The 16081-nt window shown below is 35.6% G+C and overlaps 1 protein-coding gene across 1 annotated transcript in view; it reads left to right on the top strand.

The window, feature by feature from the left end:
• The window catches only part of GLRB (glycine receptor beta), a 93656-nt gene that overhangs the window by 793 nt on the left and 76782 nt on the right, over window positions 1-16081 (top strand). The window contains exon 2 of the mRNA XM_017871025.1: window positions 1785-1935. Coding sequence (XP_017726514.1) covers window positions 1814-1935 — 122 coding nt within the window. The 5' untranslated portion in view covers window positions 1785-1813. The remainder of the gene's footprint in view (window positions 1-1784; window positions 1936-16081) is intronic.

Genomic DNA, 16081 nt, shown 5'->3' with positions numbered 1-16081 from the left:
GCTCGGCGCCCGCTGCACCCCAGCAGCCACTGCCACCTCGGCCCGGAGCCTCCACGATCTCGCCCGGCAGTTGTGGGCAGGGGCGCCTCCGGGTAAGTGCCAGGAGCTCCACTTAGGAGGAGGGGACGCAGGGTGGGGCGGCGACGGTGGTCTGGGGACGGGAATAGACGCCTCTGCAGAAAGAGCAGGTCAAGCCCGGGGCGGCGGAGCGCGAGGAGTACTGCGGCGTGCAGGGGAGGAGGCGCGCTGCCCTGCGCGGGAGAGGGGAGCGGGGCGCCTGGCCGCGGCAGCCAGGTCCCCGCTGCGGTGGCGCCCGCGGAGACGCTCGTGGTGGAGGGATGCAGAGGGCCGGGGTAATTAGGGAATGCAAGGTTGGCCAGGAGGGCTCCTTGCGTTGTTTTGTTTATGAGGATCCTCCAGTCTATGCAGCTGTCCCCTTGAAAAGATTGGGGTGAGGACAGAGCAGAGTGTTGAATTTCTCTGTCGCCCCCTTCGAACCGTTAGGAGGGCCCGGCCCTCCGTTTTTGGGAGGCAAGGATGTGAAAGTGGGAGAAGTACCTGCTGCTGTGGGCAAAGGTGTCTGGAAGCAGGTGCCACTGTCAGATGGGGGAAGGGAGCGTCCAATTCTGTAAAGTTGCCAGAGGAGAACCTTGTGTTGTTGCTGTTGGTCTGATGAGCCCCCCTGTTGTCTTCAATTTAAAGTACCCAGGGAGAAGCCCCTCTGGCTTGCCTCGAGTGTGTGTTAAAGATAAATATGGGGGGAATAATCCTGAGGGAAAAAAAGATGACAAACATGCCATAAGGAGAAGCAAATTTATGAGGGTGAGATGGGAATTAAGTTAGCGTTGAAGAATATGACAGGTCTTTTACTCTGCAGAAAACAATGAAAGAGAAACAATTTATAGTTTGGAAATGAAGGATGCAGAAGAGGTTGAACTTCTCTAGTATCAGTAGAGGCTTAATTATTTTTTATTCATCAAACTCTGGCAAGGATATAATTCTGGTTTGAGCATGAAAAATATTATCAAAATATAGCTAGGACGATAATTTGAAAAAATGTAACAACACTTGTTTTATTTCATATAATGTTACCTAGAATTTCTGAAGTAATCTTTCTGATGGTACATGTTAGTAGCAAATAAGTAGGAAAGCTTTAAAGCTAACTTAAGAGGCACCTTTTTGGGTCAAAAAGGTAGCTTGCCAATTTAATGTGTTTAAGTAATAAAGCAATGCATTTTGAATGTGAAACTCTTTGATATTAATTTTTTCTTTTATTTGTCAGGTTTTAATACCTAGAATTGTCTTTTCTTTAAAATACATTGTTTTGAAAACTATACGTAAGAACTTCCAACGAAATAAAATTTAAAAGATACTTCCAGTGTACTAGCCCAAGATAATAATTTTAACGCTATGTTAAAGCATACTTCCAGATATCTTTCTAAACATATTTTTGATACACTGTGCAAGTCAATATCAATTTATAATTTTGTGTAGCTGTAGAATCAGACATTTTATACAGTAACCCATAATATCTCATTGGCGGTCTTGTTTTCTATGTGCCATTATTTAAATTGACTTTTATTGCTATATAAAAGAGACTTTACAATACTACATGAAAAATACTAAATATGTTGTGAAATATTACCACGCAGGACTGAGCAATGAGGATTTGATGTACAAATGTACTTGCCCTTTGGGTAGTAATGATCATGTTTCTTAAAGGGAGAGTCATATAGTTATCATTTGCTTCATAAGTGTAAACATTTTCTTGTTCTCTCTTGTAGATCGATCTTCTGAAATTTAAGTTTTCAAGATGAAGTTTTTATTGACAACTGCCTTTTTAATTTTAATTTCCTTGTGGGTGGAAGAAGCCTATTCTAAGGAAAAGTCTTCAAAGAAAGGGAAGGGGAAAAAGAAGCAGTATCTATGCCCATCGTATGTTCTTCATGTCTTACATTCTTATATGGAGAAATGTTATTGCGTGTTTTGTAAAAGTAAGGTGATTTATGAAGACACACATCAACAAAACTTTTCGTATCACAATATATATCATCTGTTGCAGAGACAGAAAATGATAGGGTGAAGAGAGGTTTAGAATGTGATTATTAATTCCCAGTGTTCAAGGTGGTTTTATAGTTTTCTTTCTTTTTTTTTTTTTATCATGCCATGGGTTTATATAATTTTATACATTGTTTGCAAAAGTAGAAAAAGTCACTTTTTTTCTTATGCTAAATGTGCTGTGCAGCTTTAATTGGATACTGATATACTGTGTTTTGGGCAAATACCAGTTCAAAAACTTTTTATTAAAAAAAAAACCCTAAAATATTTAACAATATTTTATTTAAAAGTCAGATAGGTAACTGTGAACTTAAGGTCAGTTTATATGTATGCAAGGCAAAAGGAAATTCATATGATAGATCAATTTTCTATTTTAGTAATTGTAAATAAGTTATATTAGGAAATTAGGATATTTTGTAGAAAGCAGGTCATTAAATTTGAAATTGCTTGAAAACACAAATTCTAAATCCAACACATCCACTACAAAAGACAGTTTTGTGGTGTGGAGTCTTTTTTTTTTTTTAGATGAAGTCTTGTTCTGTCACCCAGGCTGAAGTGCAGTGGCACAATATCCGCTCACTGCAACCTCCACCTCCCAGGTTCAAGCAATTCTCCTGCCTCAGCCTCCCAAGTAGCTGGGATTACAGACTCCTACCACCATGCCAAGCAAATTTTTGTATTTTTTAGTAGAGACGGGGTTTTGCCATGTTGACCCAGCTGGTCTCGAACTCCTGACCCGAGGTGATCTGCACGCCTTGGCCTCCTAAAGTGCTGGGATTACAGGCACGGGTCAGCACACCTGGCCAAGTATTTTTTTTAATAGGAAAGATTAACATGATTGGTCAATGAAAGTAAAATAGAGCAATTGTACAGTATATAAGTAAACAACTTTCTCAAAATATAATGTGCTTTTATGTAATAATGCAATATATGCAGTGATTTGGAACAAAAGTTAACTTTCTATTACAGGTCATCTTCAATTAATATTTATCACATGTAATGTTGATCATAGATAACATTTTATTCCAGCATCATTATTATTTAAAAGGAGATTATTATGGTTTTACAGATGTTCCATAAGAGATAAGGTACATTTTAGGAAGTATATTTTGTAAAGAAAGGACACTAGAATTGGTATTTTGTAATAGGTGTTTGTATGAATTTGTGAGAGTAAAATTCTGGAGACAGTATCATGTTTCACATAATGTCTAGCATTAAATTAAGCTCCATTTGAAGGGATAGTTCCTGATGTTCACCCTTAATAGTCCTGCTTATTCTAGTGCTGCAGCACAATCTGATGTCAGGGCCAAATTTCTGGGTATATATGACACAATGGCCCTGAATTATGTTTGTGTTTCCCTCCTTGGCCATCTGCCTAGCTGGGTATCAACTGGGAACAATGGAGGCAGGTTCAGGAATAACCACAATCTACAATCATCTCAACTCTTCACTGTTACGGTTTCTGTGCCACAAGCTGGAGATTAGTATTTTAGGGAACCAGACATTGTCAAGCCTTAGTCTTCCCAAGCAAAAGGACACTTCTTCATGTTTTACATATTCTTTCTATTACTTTTTCTTTGATGAATGTTGGCACATTAACACAAACTGTTGTCTGTGTCGTATAGTCACCGTAATTCTACATATGGAATCAAGCCATCTTGGGTTTCTCTGTATGAGGAAGCTGATAAGGCTCTTGTTCTCCCAGTACACCCACCCCTTGTCCTACATCAAATGTCATAATCAAATTATTCTGAAGATGGCAACAGCAAATCTTATAACTACCATATATATTATGTGAATATTTTAGAGGACATTCTCTTTTCACAACTACATTATTAAATAGCTTTATGTGTAGACCATATATGCTTATGGTGTGTATAGTTATTTAAGACAGATTTTCAAAGTGAAATTTAGTAAAGAGTGAAACAGTAAGAGTTCTCCTTATGAATATGACATCTTCAAGTGGAAGACCCAACATATTCCTGTTAAGCCCATATCTCAGCATTTTAGATATGTTGAGTAATTTAGATATGTTGAGATAAAATTGAGAAATTTTATCTTTGAATTTTTACATTATAGGTTTTATTTTTAATAATTATGAGACTAGATCAAGCTTTATTAACAGTTGTGATGTGATGCTGCCAGAAGTCTGGCTTGTTAAAAGGTGGATGTACCTTAGAGAGCTAGAGTTGTGTATTTTCCATTTGCACATTTTGTTAAGAATTCTGATTTGATTATCACTGAATTAAGAACTTCAGAAGACTAGGGTTGTCCCTGACTATGATTGGATCTATCATATCAAATTTCTTTCAGAAGTCTTGATTAAGAATTTGAGCTATAATAATGAGCCATGAAATAATATGCAAATTGTGTGTATCTTAGAGAATGATCCAGTTTGTTTAGCCTGTGTAAGTTGCTTATTTATTAAACATCTTGACTAAGAGAAATATTTAAAATTACAAAACCCAGAAATCAAGTACAGACTACCCTAATACTCCTCAGGATGGTGAAATTCTTGCCCAGTGATGTTTTCATTTGTTTACACTTTTGTGTTTTTTTTTTGAGTAGAGTGGATGAAGCAATGTGGGTGCACAGACATAAGCAGTTCATGTGCAGCAATCTAGAGTGAAATCTTCCAGTTTTACTGTTACTACATTTCCCCCCAAGAGTGTAAAAAGAGGAAACATGTTTTAAAATGTAGGAGAAATAAGGACTTGAGTTCCTTGATATTCTAGGATTTAATATTGATGCTGAGCTTGAGTCAGATCATAAACTTTTCTTAGACTCTTTGCTGTTTCTTTTCTCTAACTCTTGTTCTTTTGACATGTAAGTGAAGCACTAGTACCAGATTGACAAAGTATCTGATAAATTTGCTTCCAAAAACTTTAGAAATTTAATATGTATTAACAAATAAGAAATAAACTTTAAATTAATAAAAATATTTTAGATAAGTCCTTGGACAGTTACCTTCTCAGGTTACAGCTTACATTTGACATTACCTTTAATCTTTTGGTCTTTCCTCTGACTTTTCATTCTAGCCCAGTGATTTTGTAGAAATCCATGGTTGTAGTTACCATCCTCCTGAGTCTTTATGTACAGCTCAGATCTCTCTAAAGAGTGCCACACCCATACATCCACCATTTCAACTCGACCATCCCATTATGAAACTCAAATTTAGCTTAGAATGATAAAACCTGAACTCAGAATCATGTGAATAATACAATGAATAATCACTGTATAGAGTGGTGAACTCCTCTTCTCACCAGATGACACCATTTCCACCTTTTCATTCATACTACAATCCTAGGGATCACCTTAGACCATCTCTTTCTACCTTAGCTTCTCAAATTCAGTAGTCACCAGAATTCATCAATTACTATCTCTGGAATACGTCTTACATTTTCATTCCCATGTGGGACATTGCTTTAGCTACTCTTTCCCACCCTCTTCATTGACCCCTTTTCAGCCTTCCTGCTTCTTACCTTCCTCCACCAATTCATGTACCACACTGACCTTACTGTGTATTTTCCCAAGAGTGTCCTGAGTCTAGTCAGGTCGTGTCAATATTGAGAGCACTTTAAGGGGCACCACAGTGTTCTAGATAAGGTGGAAATTTTTTGGCTCCACGCACAAGGTTTCTGATGAACTGGCCTCTGATACCTCCAGCAGTATCTTCCCCATCCTGACCCCTGCCCCTGCCTAAGCCTCACACACATCAACTCTCATACACCCATGCTCTTTCACATCTCTGCAAGTGTTCTTCCCTTTCCCCGAAATGCCAATGCTTTTCTTCTTTTTAGTTAACCTGTGTCAGTGGGTCTCATCCAAATTCATGGCTATAACTGCCACTTACTGTTGATTTCTATGTCTGTATATACAGCCCTTACCTCTCTGAAGAGCACCACACTCATACATCCAACATTTTAATCTGATTGTTCCATAATGACCTCAAACTTAACTCAGACTCAAACCCTCTTGTCTTCTTTGGGAAACCTTTCCTAATCCTGACAATGAGATTTAGGTAATCACGTTCTGTGCCCCCACAGTTCCCCAGTTGCCACTCATGTTTATGATACAGTATGATAATTATTGTAATTGTTGGCTTTCCCCACTAGATTGTAAGCTCCTTGAGAGCAGTGTCTTGATTAACTTCATCACCAGAGAGTGACATAGCTCCTGGTGCAAAATATACGTATAATACAAATTTATTTAATGAAGTGAATAAAAACCTAAAGATCTTTGACTATCTCTTATTAAGTCATTATATCTGGATTTTGTTAAGTTACCTGAAATTGACTGATATGATCCCTATGGAAAATTTAGAAATATGGTCTCAATATAAGGATAACTAGGTGAGTTAGCAGCTAGGTAATTAGTGGAGTATCTTCATCCTGGATTATGTTACCTGGTTCAGTTTTGGCCTCATCATAATCAATTATTTGTCAATGACTGAAATAAAACTATACAGAGAAAAAAATCCAAACTGAGGTTATGTGATATTCAGACATGTAGTGAATATGTGAGACAGAATTAGGATCCAATATGATCTTGAAGGGCTAAATGAGATTGGTCTAACACTGTCGAAGAATAAATTGCACTTTGGTCTAGAAGCCACTTGGGTAAGTATAGGATGAGGAAAAACATAGCTTGGCAGAGCGCATTTGGGAAAAATATTATGTAAGAATTATCAGGCAATTGAACAGTGTTTCATATATATATATACACACACACATACATACAATTTAGTATTTTAAGAAAGACATTCTTAAAATTAACATATTCTTAATATAAAATTAGTAAAATAAAACTATTTATTTTAATAGTAAAACTATTTTACTAATTTTATGTTAAGTATGTTACTTAATGGAAGTATTTAAAGCAAGGTTTACAGAGATTTCTGCTCTGTCCTAGTGCAGAAATATTTTCAGGAGAGAGAAATAATAATATTAGAAGTAATTAAAATCATGTCATATTAGGAAGAGCTGAAGGAACTGAGATACTTGAAAATTGTCTCCAAAGTTTTAAAAAACTGTGATGGTGATGAGAAAGTAGACTTTGTTGCTTGGCACCAATAATTAAAACCAGTACTAATGAATAGAAGCTACAGGGAGGGATATTTTTGACTCCAAGTTAAGAACTTTCTAAGAGTTCTGCCTAGATGTAATTGATTGGGAAGGGATGTAGTGAAGTTCATCAGAAGTGGAGGTACGCAGGCACGTGGGATAATTACTTGGTGGGCGTGTTTTAGAGAAAGATTGAGCATTAGACAGGCGGTTAGACCAGAGACTGAAATAATCTGATTTCAACTTGTGCAATTTTTAAGATTCAGTGATTCTAATATATCATATTTGAATACAGCTTTATCATTATCTAATAGCAAAGTGACCCATAGAGAATTATGTTTTAAAAATTTTATCTTGATCTATCTATATATGTGTATCTTTATTTTAGGGGAATTCACTTAGAAAGCTCTAGTACATAAGATAAATATATGTTGGTGTGTGTTAATAATAAGGATTTAAAAATCTTATTATTAAGTTTTGACATTTCATGAATAATATTTTTTAAAACATTTCTTTCAAACCCAGAAAAACTTTTCTCTTTTCTGACCTTAACTATAATAGTAAGAAGAAATATATCAAGCTACTATAATTTTCAAGAAATTATGATCACAGGATAACAAATATAATGATCTAATAAATGCCTGCCATAATTTATAAGGCCTAGTTTTATGGTTTTATATGTAGATACATCATATATGGAACTAGAACATACTAAAATAAACTTTCAGATTTTTTGATTGAATAACAGTAATTAAAAACCAGAACTCCCTCAACTAAAATGAAACTGAATATTGTTTGCCATTTCTATTTTGCTCATAGCAGACATAATAAGCACTTTTTAACAACTTGGCCAAGCTATACAACTCCTTGTCACATACTACATTTATTTTTGCCACCAGTGTTAGGGAAACTTCTATCTTTTGTTGAAGACTGTTTGAATTTCAAACATTTGATAGCTTACAATGAGTGAAACTAATATGTTTGAAAGTTGCATTTGAAATATCACCTCTTTTCTCCCATTTTGGTCCATACTTGTATCTTAGGTCTGGAAAGCTTAATAATAAACCCTTAAGTGTTGAGGGCTACTATTATTTATAGTAGTGTTAGCATGTATTATCCTACCTTCTAAATTATCTTTCCTTCAAGCTGTTGGCACTCTAGCTTTAAAATAATTGCATAAATAACTTTTAGTTTTTATTCTCGTTCTGTGTGTATATTGAGAAAATGTGATTTCTTTCTGTTAATTTTTTCATAAACTAAAAATTATGTGTGCATATGTAAATGGTTTGATGCTGTTAGGAGACTGTTTTGTCTCCAGAGAGAGATTGCACCATTGAATGATAGCATTTTTGTACTTCAGTCTGCATGTACTAAGAAGGGTAGATTACTGTTGATTATTCATTGATAATTCAATGCCACCATATGCTGACTGGGTGTTATATTAGCCATCTTCCTATTCTGACTCTTTTATCTCCTTTGTCTTCTATTTGTTAATAGACAAAATAGATTTTAGTATAATTCCAGTTTCTTACTTCCTAGTGGAAATATTCAAGACAAAGACATTGGCCAAAAGATGAAAGGCTGATTGGAAAAGGATATGCATAATCTATAAAATGTATACTATTGAAAATTGCCTGTTATTACTGTTACATAGCTAGATTGAATTTTTCACTGATGTTTAGTTATGTATTTTCTTATTACCTATTGAACAATTCAATTTTAATGGCATGCTGTTATTTTTCAATCAATTGAATTGGTCTTCTTTTTCCAAAAGGAAATCAGCATCCTTATGATTCCAGTCACCCAGGCATGAAGCTTAAATGGAATCTAACATTCTCTTAAAATGATCGCCTGTATCTGCCATGTTCAATTCTTTTTTCACTGCATCTGCTCTTACCATTATTTTATTTTCCTCTTTGGAGACAGGATCTAATTCTGTCACCCAGGCTGGAGTGCCGTGTTGTGATCATAGCTCATTGCAGCCTCCAACTCTTGGGTTCCAGCAATGCTCCTGCCTTGGCCTCCTGAAGTACAGAGATTCCAGGCATGAGCCACCATGTCCAGCCAACTTTATTTTTAACATATATGTTACTATATCTTCCTAGTTATTCACCCTAGCTTTTCTATCATTACTATCCATCTTAACATGACGTCTGTGTTTTCATCTTTTTTTTTTTTTTGAGATGGAGTCTTGCTCTGTTACCCAGGTTGGAGTAATCTCGGCTTGGAGTAATCAATGGCGTGATCATGGCTCACTGCAACCTCCGTCTCCCTGGTTCAAGTGATTCTCCTGCCTCAGCCTCCTGAGTAGCTGGGACTACAGGTGTGTGCCACCACACCTGGCTAATTTTTTGTATTTTTAATAGAGATGGAATTTCACTGTGTTAGCCAGGATGGTCTTGATCTCCTGACCTTGTGATCCACGCACCTCAGCCTCTCAAAGTGCTGGGATTACAGGCATGAGCCACTGTGCCCAGCCTGTATTTTCATCTTGTTGTTCTTATGTTTAAGAACTTACAATATCTTATTACTGGATGGTTCTTGAACTCCAGTACATACTTCTTACCTTGATTTTCAAGGGCCTCCCTAACTTATATTTCTAAATGTATGTGAAACAACTCTCTTATATTTTGTGTGTAAGTATGTATATATGCATGTATGTTTTTAGAGACAGGGTCTTACTCTGTTGCCCAGGATGGAGTTCAGTGGCGTAATCATAACTCATTGCAACCTCAAACTCCCGGTGTCAAGTGATCCTCCCGTCTTGGCCCTCCAAAGTCTTGGGGTTATAGTTGTCAGCCATACGCAAGCATACTCTCTTATTTTGGGAAGACTTATCTGCCCTTGTTCCTAATCTTCCCTTGCTATTAGGTATGCTTGGACATGTTTATGTTTGGAATGACAACTTCTTGCTTAATATATATAGGATTTACTAGTCCCTCAGAGCTCATCTTAGATATTACTTTGCTTTATAAAACATTAAAATTAAGTTTTAGCTGAGAATATGATTAATCTGAATTAATAGTGTTGTGACTTATTAATGCTTTGATGTCTTGGATATTGATAGAAAGACAATGTTTAGAAGGAGAAAAGTATTAATCTCATGGTGAGTATATTACCTGAAGCATTGTGTTGAATACTGGTTGCCATAATTTATGAGAGTTAGAATTACATGTGAGTTTGTTTGGAGAATCACGATCGTATTTGCACGAATGTGAAAGTCTGTTGTGTTGTTCGATTAATTGTATTGTGCATTATTTTCTCTGAAGAATAGAAGAGTAATTACCTTCTATTTGAGATGTTGTCATATAAAATGAACTAGACTTTCATTGTCTGACTCCGAGTTACAGAATTAAGACCAAAGAGAGAAACAGAGGAAGATAAATTCAATTAAAGGAAGATATAGAACTGTCCAAAGAGAAAATGGGTTTCTTAAGGAGCTTCTTTGTTGCTGGAGTGACTGAACATAGTTTGGGTAGGGACACGACCCAAACAACATCAATGGGAAGTTACGAGTATTTAAAAATTCTTTTTACGCCCAAGATCTCATGGGCCTATGATTAAAACTGAAATTAAATTCCCTGTTCTTGATATCTCAGAATCCTTTCTGTGCATACTGGATGATTTGACACTTGGTTAGAATTAGTTCTTTATACAATGATGTCTTTTATTTTCCAGTTGAACTCTGTTGTGTAGTTTTAACTCTTTAACTAAATTGTAAGTACTTGAGATGAAATGGTTATATATACTTTTATATCCTGCCCTACTTCAAAATTGTTTGCATAAGAGCTCCATTTATGCTTGCTATTTCAAAGGAAATTAAATGGATAGTTGATGATATAGACAAATCCTAAATTAATCTTTTGATGGGTTAGTGGTTCACTGGGACTGTGTTTAGATGTTTAGAGGTAAAACATTTATTGTTTAAAGTTTACTTTTAAATTTAAAATTTACTTTTAAAATGACTACTAAATCATGATGACAAAGGCATTATATAATAAGATAGCAGAAAGAACACCACTGTGTCTCCTTTAGCACTTTTGCTAATTGGTTGTATAACTTTCAATAAGTCACTTAATCTGAGTCTCAGTTTTCTCATTTGTATAGTGAAAAGTTTGATCTCAGTTTCTCCTAATTTTATTCATTCATTCATTTATGGCAGCCATATCTTTTATGATACAATACGGTTTTGTTTACGATGGCTTTGGTAACTTTATATTCAGGGTTAACTACGTTAGTGTTTTGTTGGTGCTTTTTGTTTCCCAATTTTTAACCAGTCAAGCCTGACCAGTGGAAAAATAATACACAAAATTCTATTTCTTAAAGAAGTTAAATCCAAAGGGAACCTAATTGCAGAGTTGATTTATCAAAACGTAGGTATTTAACTGAACTGCAAAGTAGAAGAGTAAGGTGTGAGGAAGGTGAATTGTCTGCATTCTTTGCCTACCAAATTTTCACAGATTAAGGAATTTGACTTACTGAAATAAGGCAAATAATTTCTGTAATACAGTAAAAAAAAGTATATTTGCAAAAGTCTCCCAGATTTTTCTCATGCTACTACCTGAAATAGACATATCATTGCTCTGTAAAGAGAGCTGAAGGTCCCTTTATAAATGAATTCCTTTACCATGGGTATTTTATGGAAATTTATACTTAGAATTCATGAAGCCAATTATTCAAATTTATGTACACACAAATGGCTCCTCTGAGAAATGATGTAAATATGAAATAATATTTCTAGAGCTCTGATTGGAATAACAGTGAAACACTTATTAAGTTGCTAATTAAATATGTTGGATACTTTGAGACATTTGATATTTATTATTCCTCATGTAAGCAAACAATAGTAGGAGTTTACTGCTCCTGGACTGATTGCTGAGAATAACCTAATAGAAAAGGCTTACCTATTAATGAGTGGATGTGTGGTGTTCTTTGTGTCAATGTTCAACTCTCATTGATACCATGGGCATGGCTAACAAAATAATCTAAAGGTCTTATTGCAACATTCTTTAATATTCTCCATCCACTCTATTTTTGTGTGTCTGGAATCTCTATAATATTTTTGACTTAATGGTACAAATGTAGATTTTTCAGTGATCTAGAATCTTGGTTGATTTATTTTGATCTAATCTTGGCTAAGTCTTCATTTTGGTTCCAAATTCTTTTCCTTACCCCTCAGAGGCTCTAAATTTCTCTCTCCACATTGTTTCTGTCTTTTATCTTGTTCCTTGCAGTGTTAGCATAAAATTTTAACTTTTATTTTAAAGGAAAACAGTACAGGTCCTTGGATGGGAACCCCCTCAGTCTTTCTTGATTTTCATTCTAAAGCTACCTGAGGCATCATCCTTCCTTTTCTCCTTTTCTCTTGATTTTGCAAAAAATGAATTTTTTGTGTGTTTGTTTTGGCTACCATCTCATCCACTGTCTTCTGAGACGTACCTCTTAGCTTACTCTGCTCTCCTATGTTTTAAAGTTTCTTCTTTTCTTTGGCTCATTTTTCCTAAGTGCTTACAAACTTATTAAAGGGTCACCCACCTGGAAAAAATATATATAGTTTTTATATTCCTATTTTATTAACCTTGGTTTTCCCCTTTGTTAATTACCATGTTTCTTCAACTAGTAGGATAAAATGGCCTATACTTTTTGAGCTCTAATTCACTAGTTCTTTTCTTCACTTACCTTGAATTTCCTTAAATTACAAAAGGCATGCAACATTATTGCAACAAATGAAACAATATGTACCACTTAATCATTCCATTAAGACTGACTCCTGACACAATTCTACTTTTACTAAAGATTTGGACTGGGCGCCATGGCTCACACTTGTAATCTCAGTACTTCAAGAGGCCAAAGTGTGAGGATCACTTGAACCCAGGAGTTCGGGACAAGCATGGGCAACATAGTGAGACCTCATCTCTACAAAACATAAAAAAAGTTAACCAAGCATGGGGAGTGGGCACACCTGTAATCCCAGCTGCTTGGGAGGCTGAGGTGGGAGAATCACCTGAGTCCTGAGTTACTACTCACTAAGGGCTAGCTCTCTTCTGTAAACGGAAACAATCTCCAATTTCACCCATCCCACATTTGGCTTCCAGAACTACTCACTCCTGGCTCCTTTTAGCCACCTCTCTGACTACAGCTGATTAACCACCTTCACTGGCTATTTCTTTCTGTCCTTCCTGACATATTGGGTTTTCTAGATATTCATCTTTAGTTCTTTTAGCTTCTTGCTTATCAATTTTCCCCTGGATAATGTCTATTGGTATCTATGATTGCTTCTATATCTTTACCTCTATATGTAACTTCACTCTTGATTTCCAAGTAATTATTTTCAGCTTCTTACTGGACCTCAAAATTAACATACCGAACATACTAAACTGCCTTTCCCAGCTGTATTCCCCATCTCTACACCCAGCCTTTTATGAGAAATGACAAAAGCATGTTCAAATCCTTCGTGCCCTTTCACTTTCATCATCTCGTCAATTACTCATTCTGTTTATGGTTCAGAAATGATTCTTGCATGTAGCTACTTCTCCTCATCTCTACTTTTATGGTCTCTGTCAGGTCATAATCATGTCACCTTGAATCTGTTATTGCAGTACTTTCCTAGATTCCTGAACCTGATCCTGTCCTCTCTACTTGGCTCATCCTCTACAACAGTGGATCTCGAATTGTTGGTCTAAGGTCCCCTCTACAACCCGGAGCTTGTTTAGGGATACAAAGAGCTTTAGTTTATGTGGCTTATACTATTGACATTACATTATTGCAAATGGAAACAGAAATTTAAAAGATTAAATCACTTAAAATAACTGTACTGATATTAACATGAATAACTTATTTTTATGAAAATTAACTGCATTTTCAAAAAGAAAAAAATTAATGAGAAGTGGGGCATTGTTTTACTGTAGCAAATCAGTTTAGTGGCTGGTTTAATGGAAGACAGCAGGATTCTCATATCTGCTTCGGCATTCAGTTTGTTGTGATATATTGTTTTGTTTGAAGTACGTGAAGACATTATGACTTCATGCAGACATAAAATTGAAAAAGGGAAGAGTATTTTAATGGCCTTGTAACTGTGAATATTATTCTTTAATGTCATGCCAAAATGTAACCAGTGCTAGTTTCTTACAAGAGAGTTGCAATGTGAAATCTGAAATCAGATCAGTGAACATTTTGTCCTCTGTTGCATTAAAATCAACTAGTCTGTCTTGCACTTTGAATGGTTCTTTTGTCCAGTCGTGATTTTGTAACATCATTTGGAAAATATTGATTCTCTGGGTTTTGCAGATTTTCCAAATGTTGACATATTTTATTATACAACATCAAAAAATCACGTCTATCTAATATCACTATGATCTCATTGGAATGTCTGTGAGTGTTGGAAAGCTGTCAAACTCATGGTGGCTAATATTAATTTTAAGATTCCAATTTTTGTTTGGAAGTTCACATTTTTTCACTGGCAACAAATAGAGTAGTGTTTCTCAAAGTTACAGGTTCTCTTCATTCACTTTTGAAAAATATTTTCCCAAATATTCAAATCTGAGTTACCACAGTTTTTCTATGGTGTTGCATGAAAATGACTTTTCATGAAAAGTGTCTATCTAGTTCAATCTATCTATTAAATCTGTTAAGCTCAGTCTATCTAGTAAGTCAATCACTCTATCTCTACATGTAACTACACTTGTAATTTTCAAGTAATGTTTTTGAAACAATTATAATAGTTTGGCGTGCAGCACAATGATTTATGGGTACTCTCCGTTTTGTCACACAACGTTAAAAAGATGTTAAGTTTCAACATTTAATAAAATTAATATTTTTTTAAATCTTAAGGAATATTGCTTAGGAAACTGTCTTTTAAAATTCTCATTTTTTTCTGCTAGTATATGATGTTGAAGAATGCAATGGCTGTTAGTACGTTTAAGTATTACTTTCTTGATTTCTGCTAAAATACCAACAGTGTTTCCCACCATTGCTTTTTGTACCATCAGTGCACATGTCAACGTAGTGGAAAAAAGTAACATTTTATTATTACTGTAATAAAAATAGTTTTGACTCTGTGGACAGTAACAGAGTGTGTAACACTGGGTAACATTCCTCAAAGTGTTGTCCACAGACTGCCTGCAAGTGTTTTGGGTACCTTGAGGAGCCTGTGGTTGTGGACCACACTTTGAGGACTGTTACTCTATAGTGTCAACATGAGTGATGCTCATTGTATATCCAATCACTTACTTTGTTGCTTGTGGCCCACCTTTTCTCTTTTCAATTCTGCTGTGCACTTCCAGTATCTTCTTCTGCCGTGCTGCACTTCTTGGTGCTCCTGGGCAGCCTGATCTCTTCGTGCCACTATTCTGTTCTCTATTCTTTAACTTCTTCCTAGGGTCTGTCCTATCATTTTCCCCCTTAATCTGTTACATCCCTCCTTATCCTTCCAGTCCCAGCTAAGTCAGCTACTCTATGAACTCCCTGCCGTTAACATTATACAAAATCAAATGCTATAAAAATTCAATAATGAATACATTTAAGGTGAAATTGGTTGAATTAATATGGAGGAGAAAGTATAGGATTGAAAATTTAGGAGGCTTGGGTTCTAGTTGACTCCGTTACTGACCAATTGTGCATCTTCAGATGATTCTGTTTGGGGTAAGTGTCCTGATCTTTAAGATAAACTCATTAACAATATGATTTCTTAGGGTATTTGAGATAAAAGTTTATTCTGGAGTTTTAGTAGGTAGAAATGGTATTTTTTGAGTAAAAAGACATAGGTTCTACTTTAGAATAGATCACTTAATACATTTGTGACCTAGAATAAGTGATCACTTTGCTTTTCCAAGACTTTTTCTTATCTGTAAAATGGAAATAAGAATCTCTACCTGTTTCACAGAGCTTCTCTGATAGTATAATTTGGAATTATATGTAAAAGCACTTTCTAACTGTAATATTCTACAAGTTGGATTACCTAT

Source organism: Rhinopithecus bieti, unplaced genomic scaffold (assembly GCF_001698545.2).
Source record: "Rhinopithecus bieti isolate Rb0 unplaced genomic scaffold, ASM169854v2 scaffold_3878, whole genome shotgun sequence".
NCBI classification, from domain to species: Eukaryota; Metazoa; Chordata; class Mammalia; order Primates; family Cercopithecidae; genus Rhinopithecus; species Rhinopithecus bieti.
Note: the sequence above shows the minus strand (reverse complement) of the source record. Positions and strands in the feature narration are given on the sequence as shown.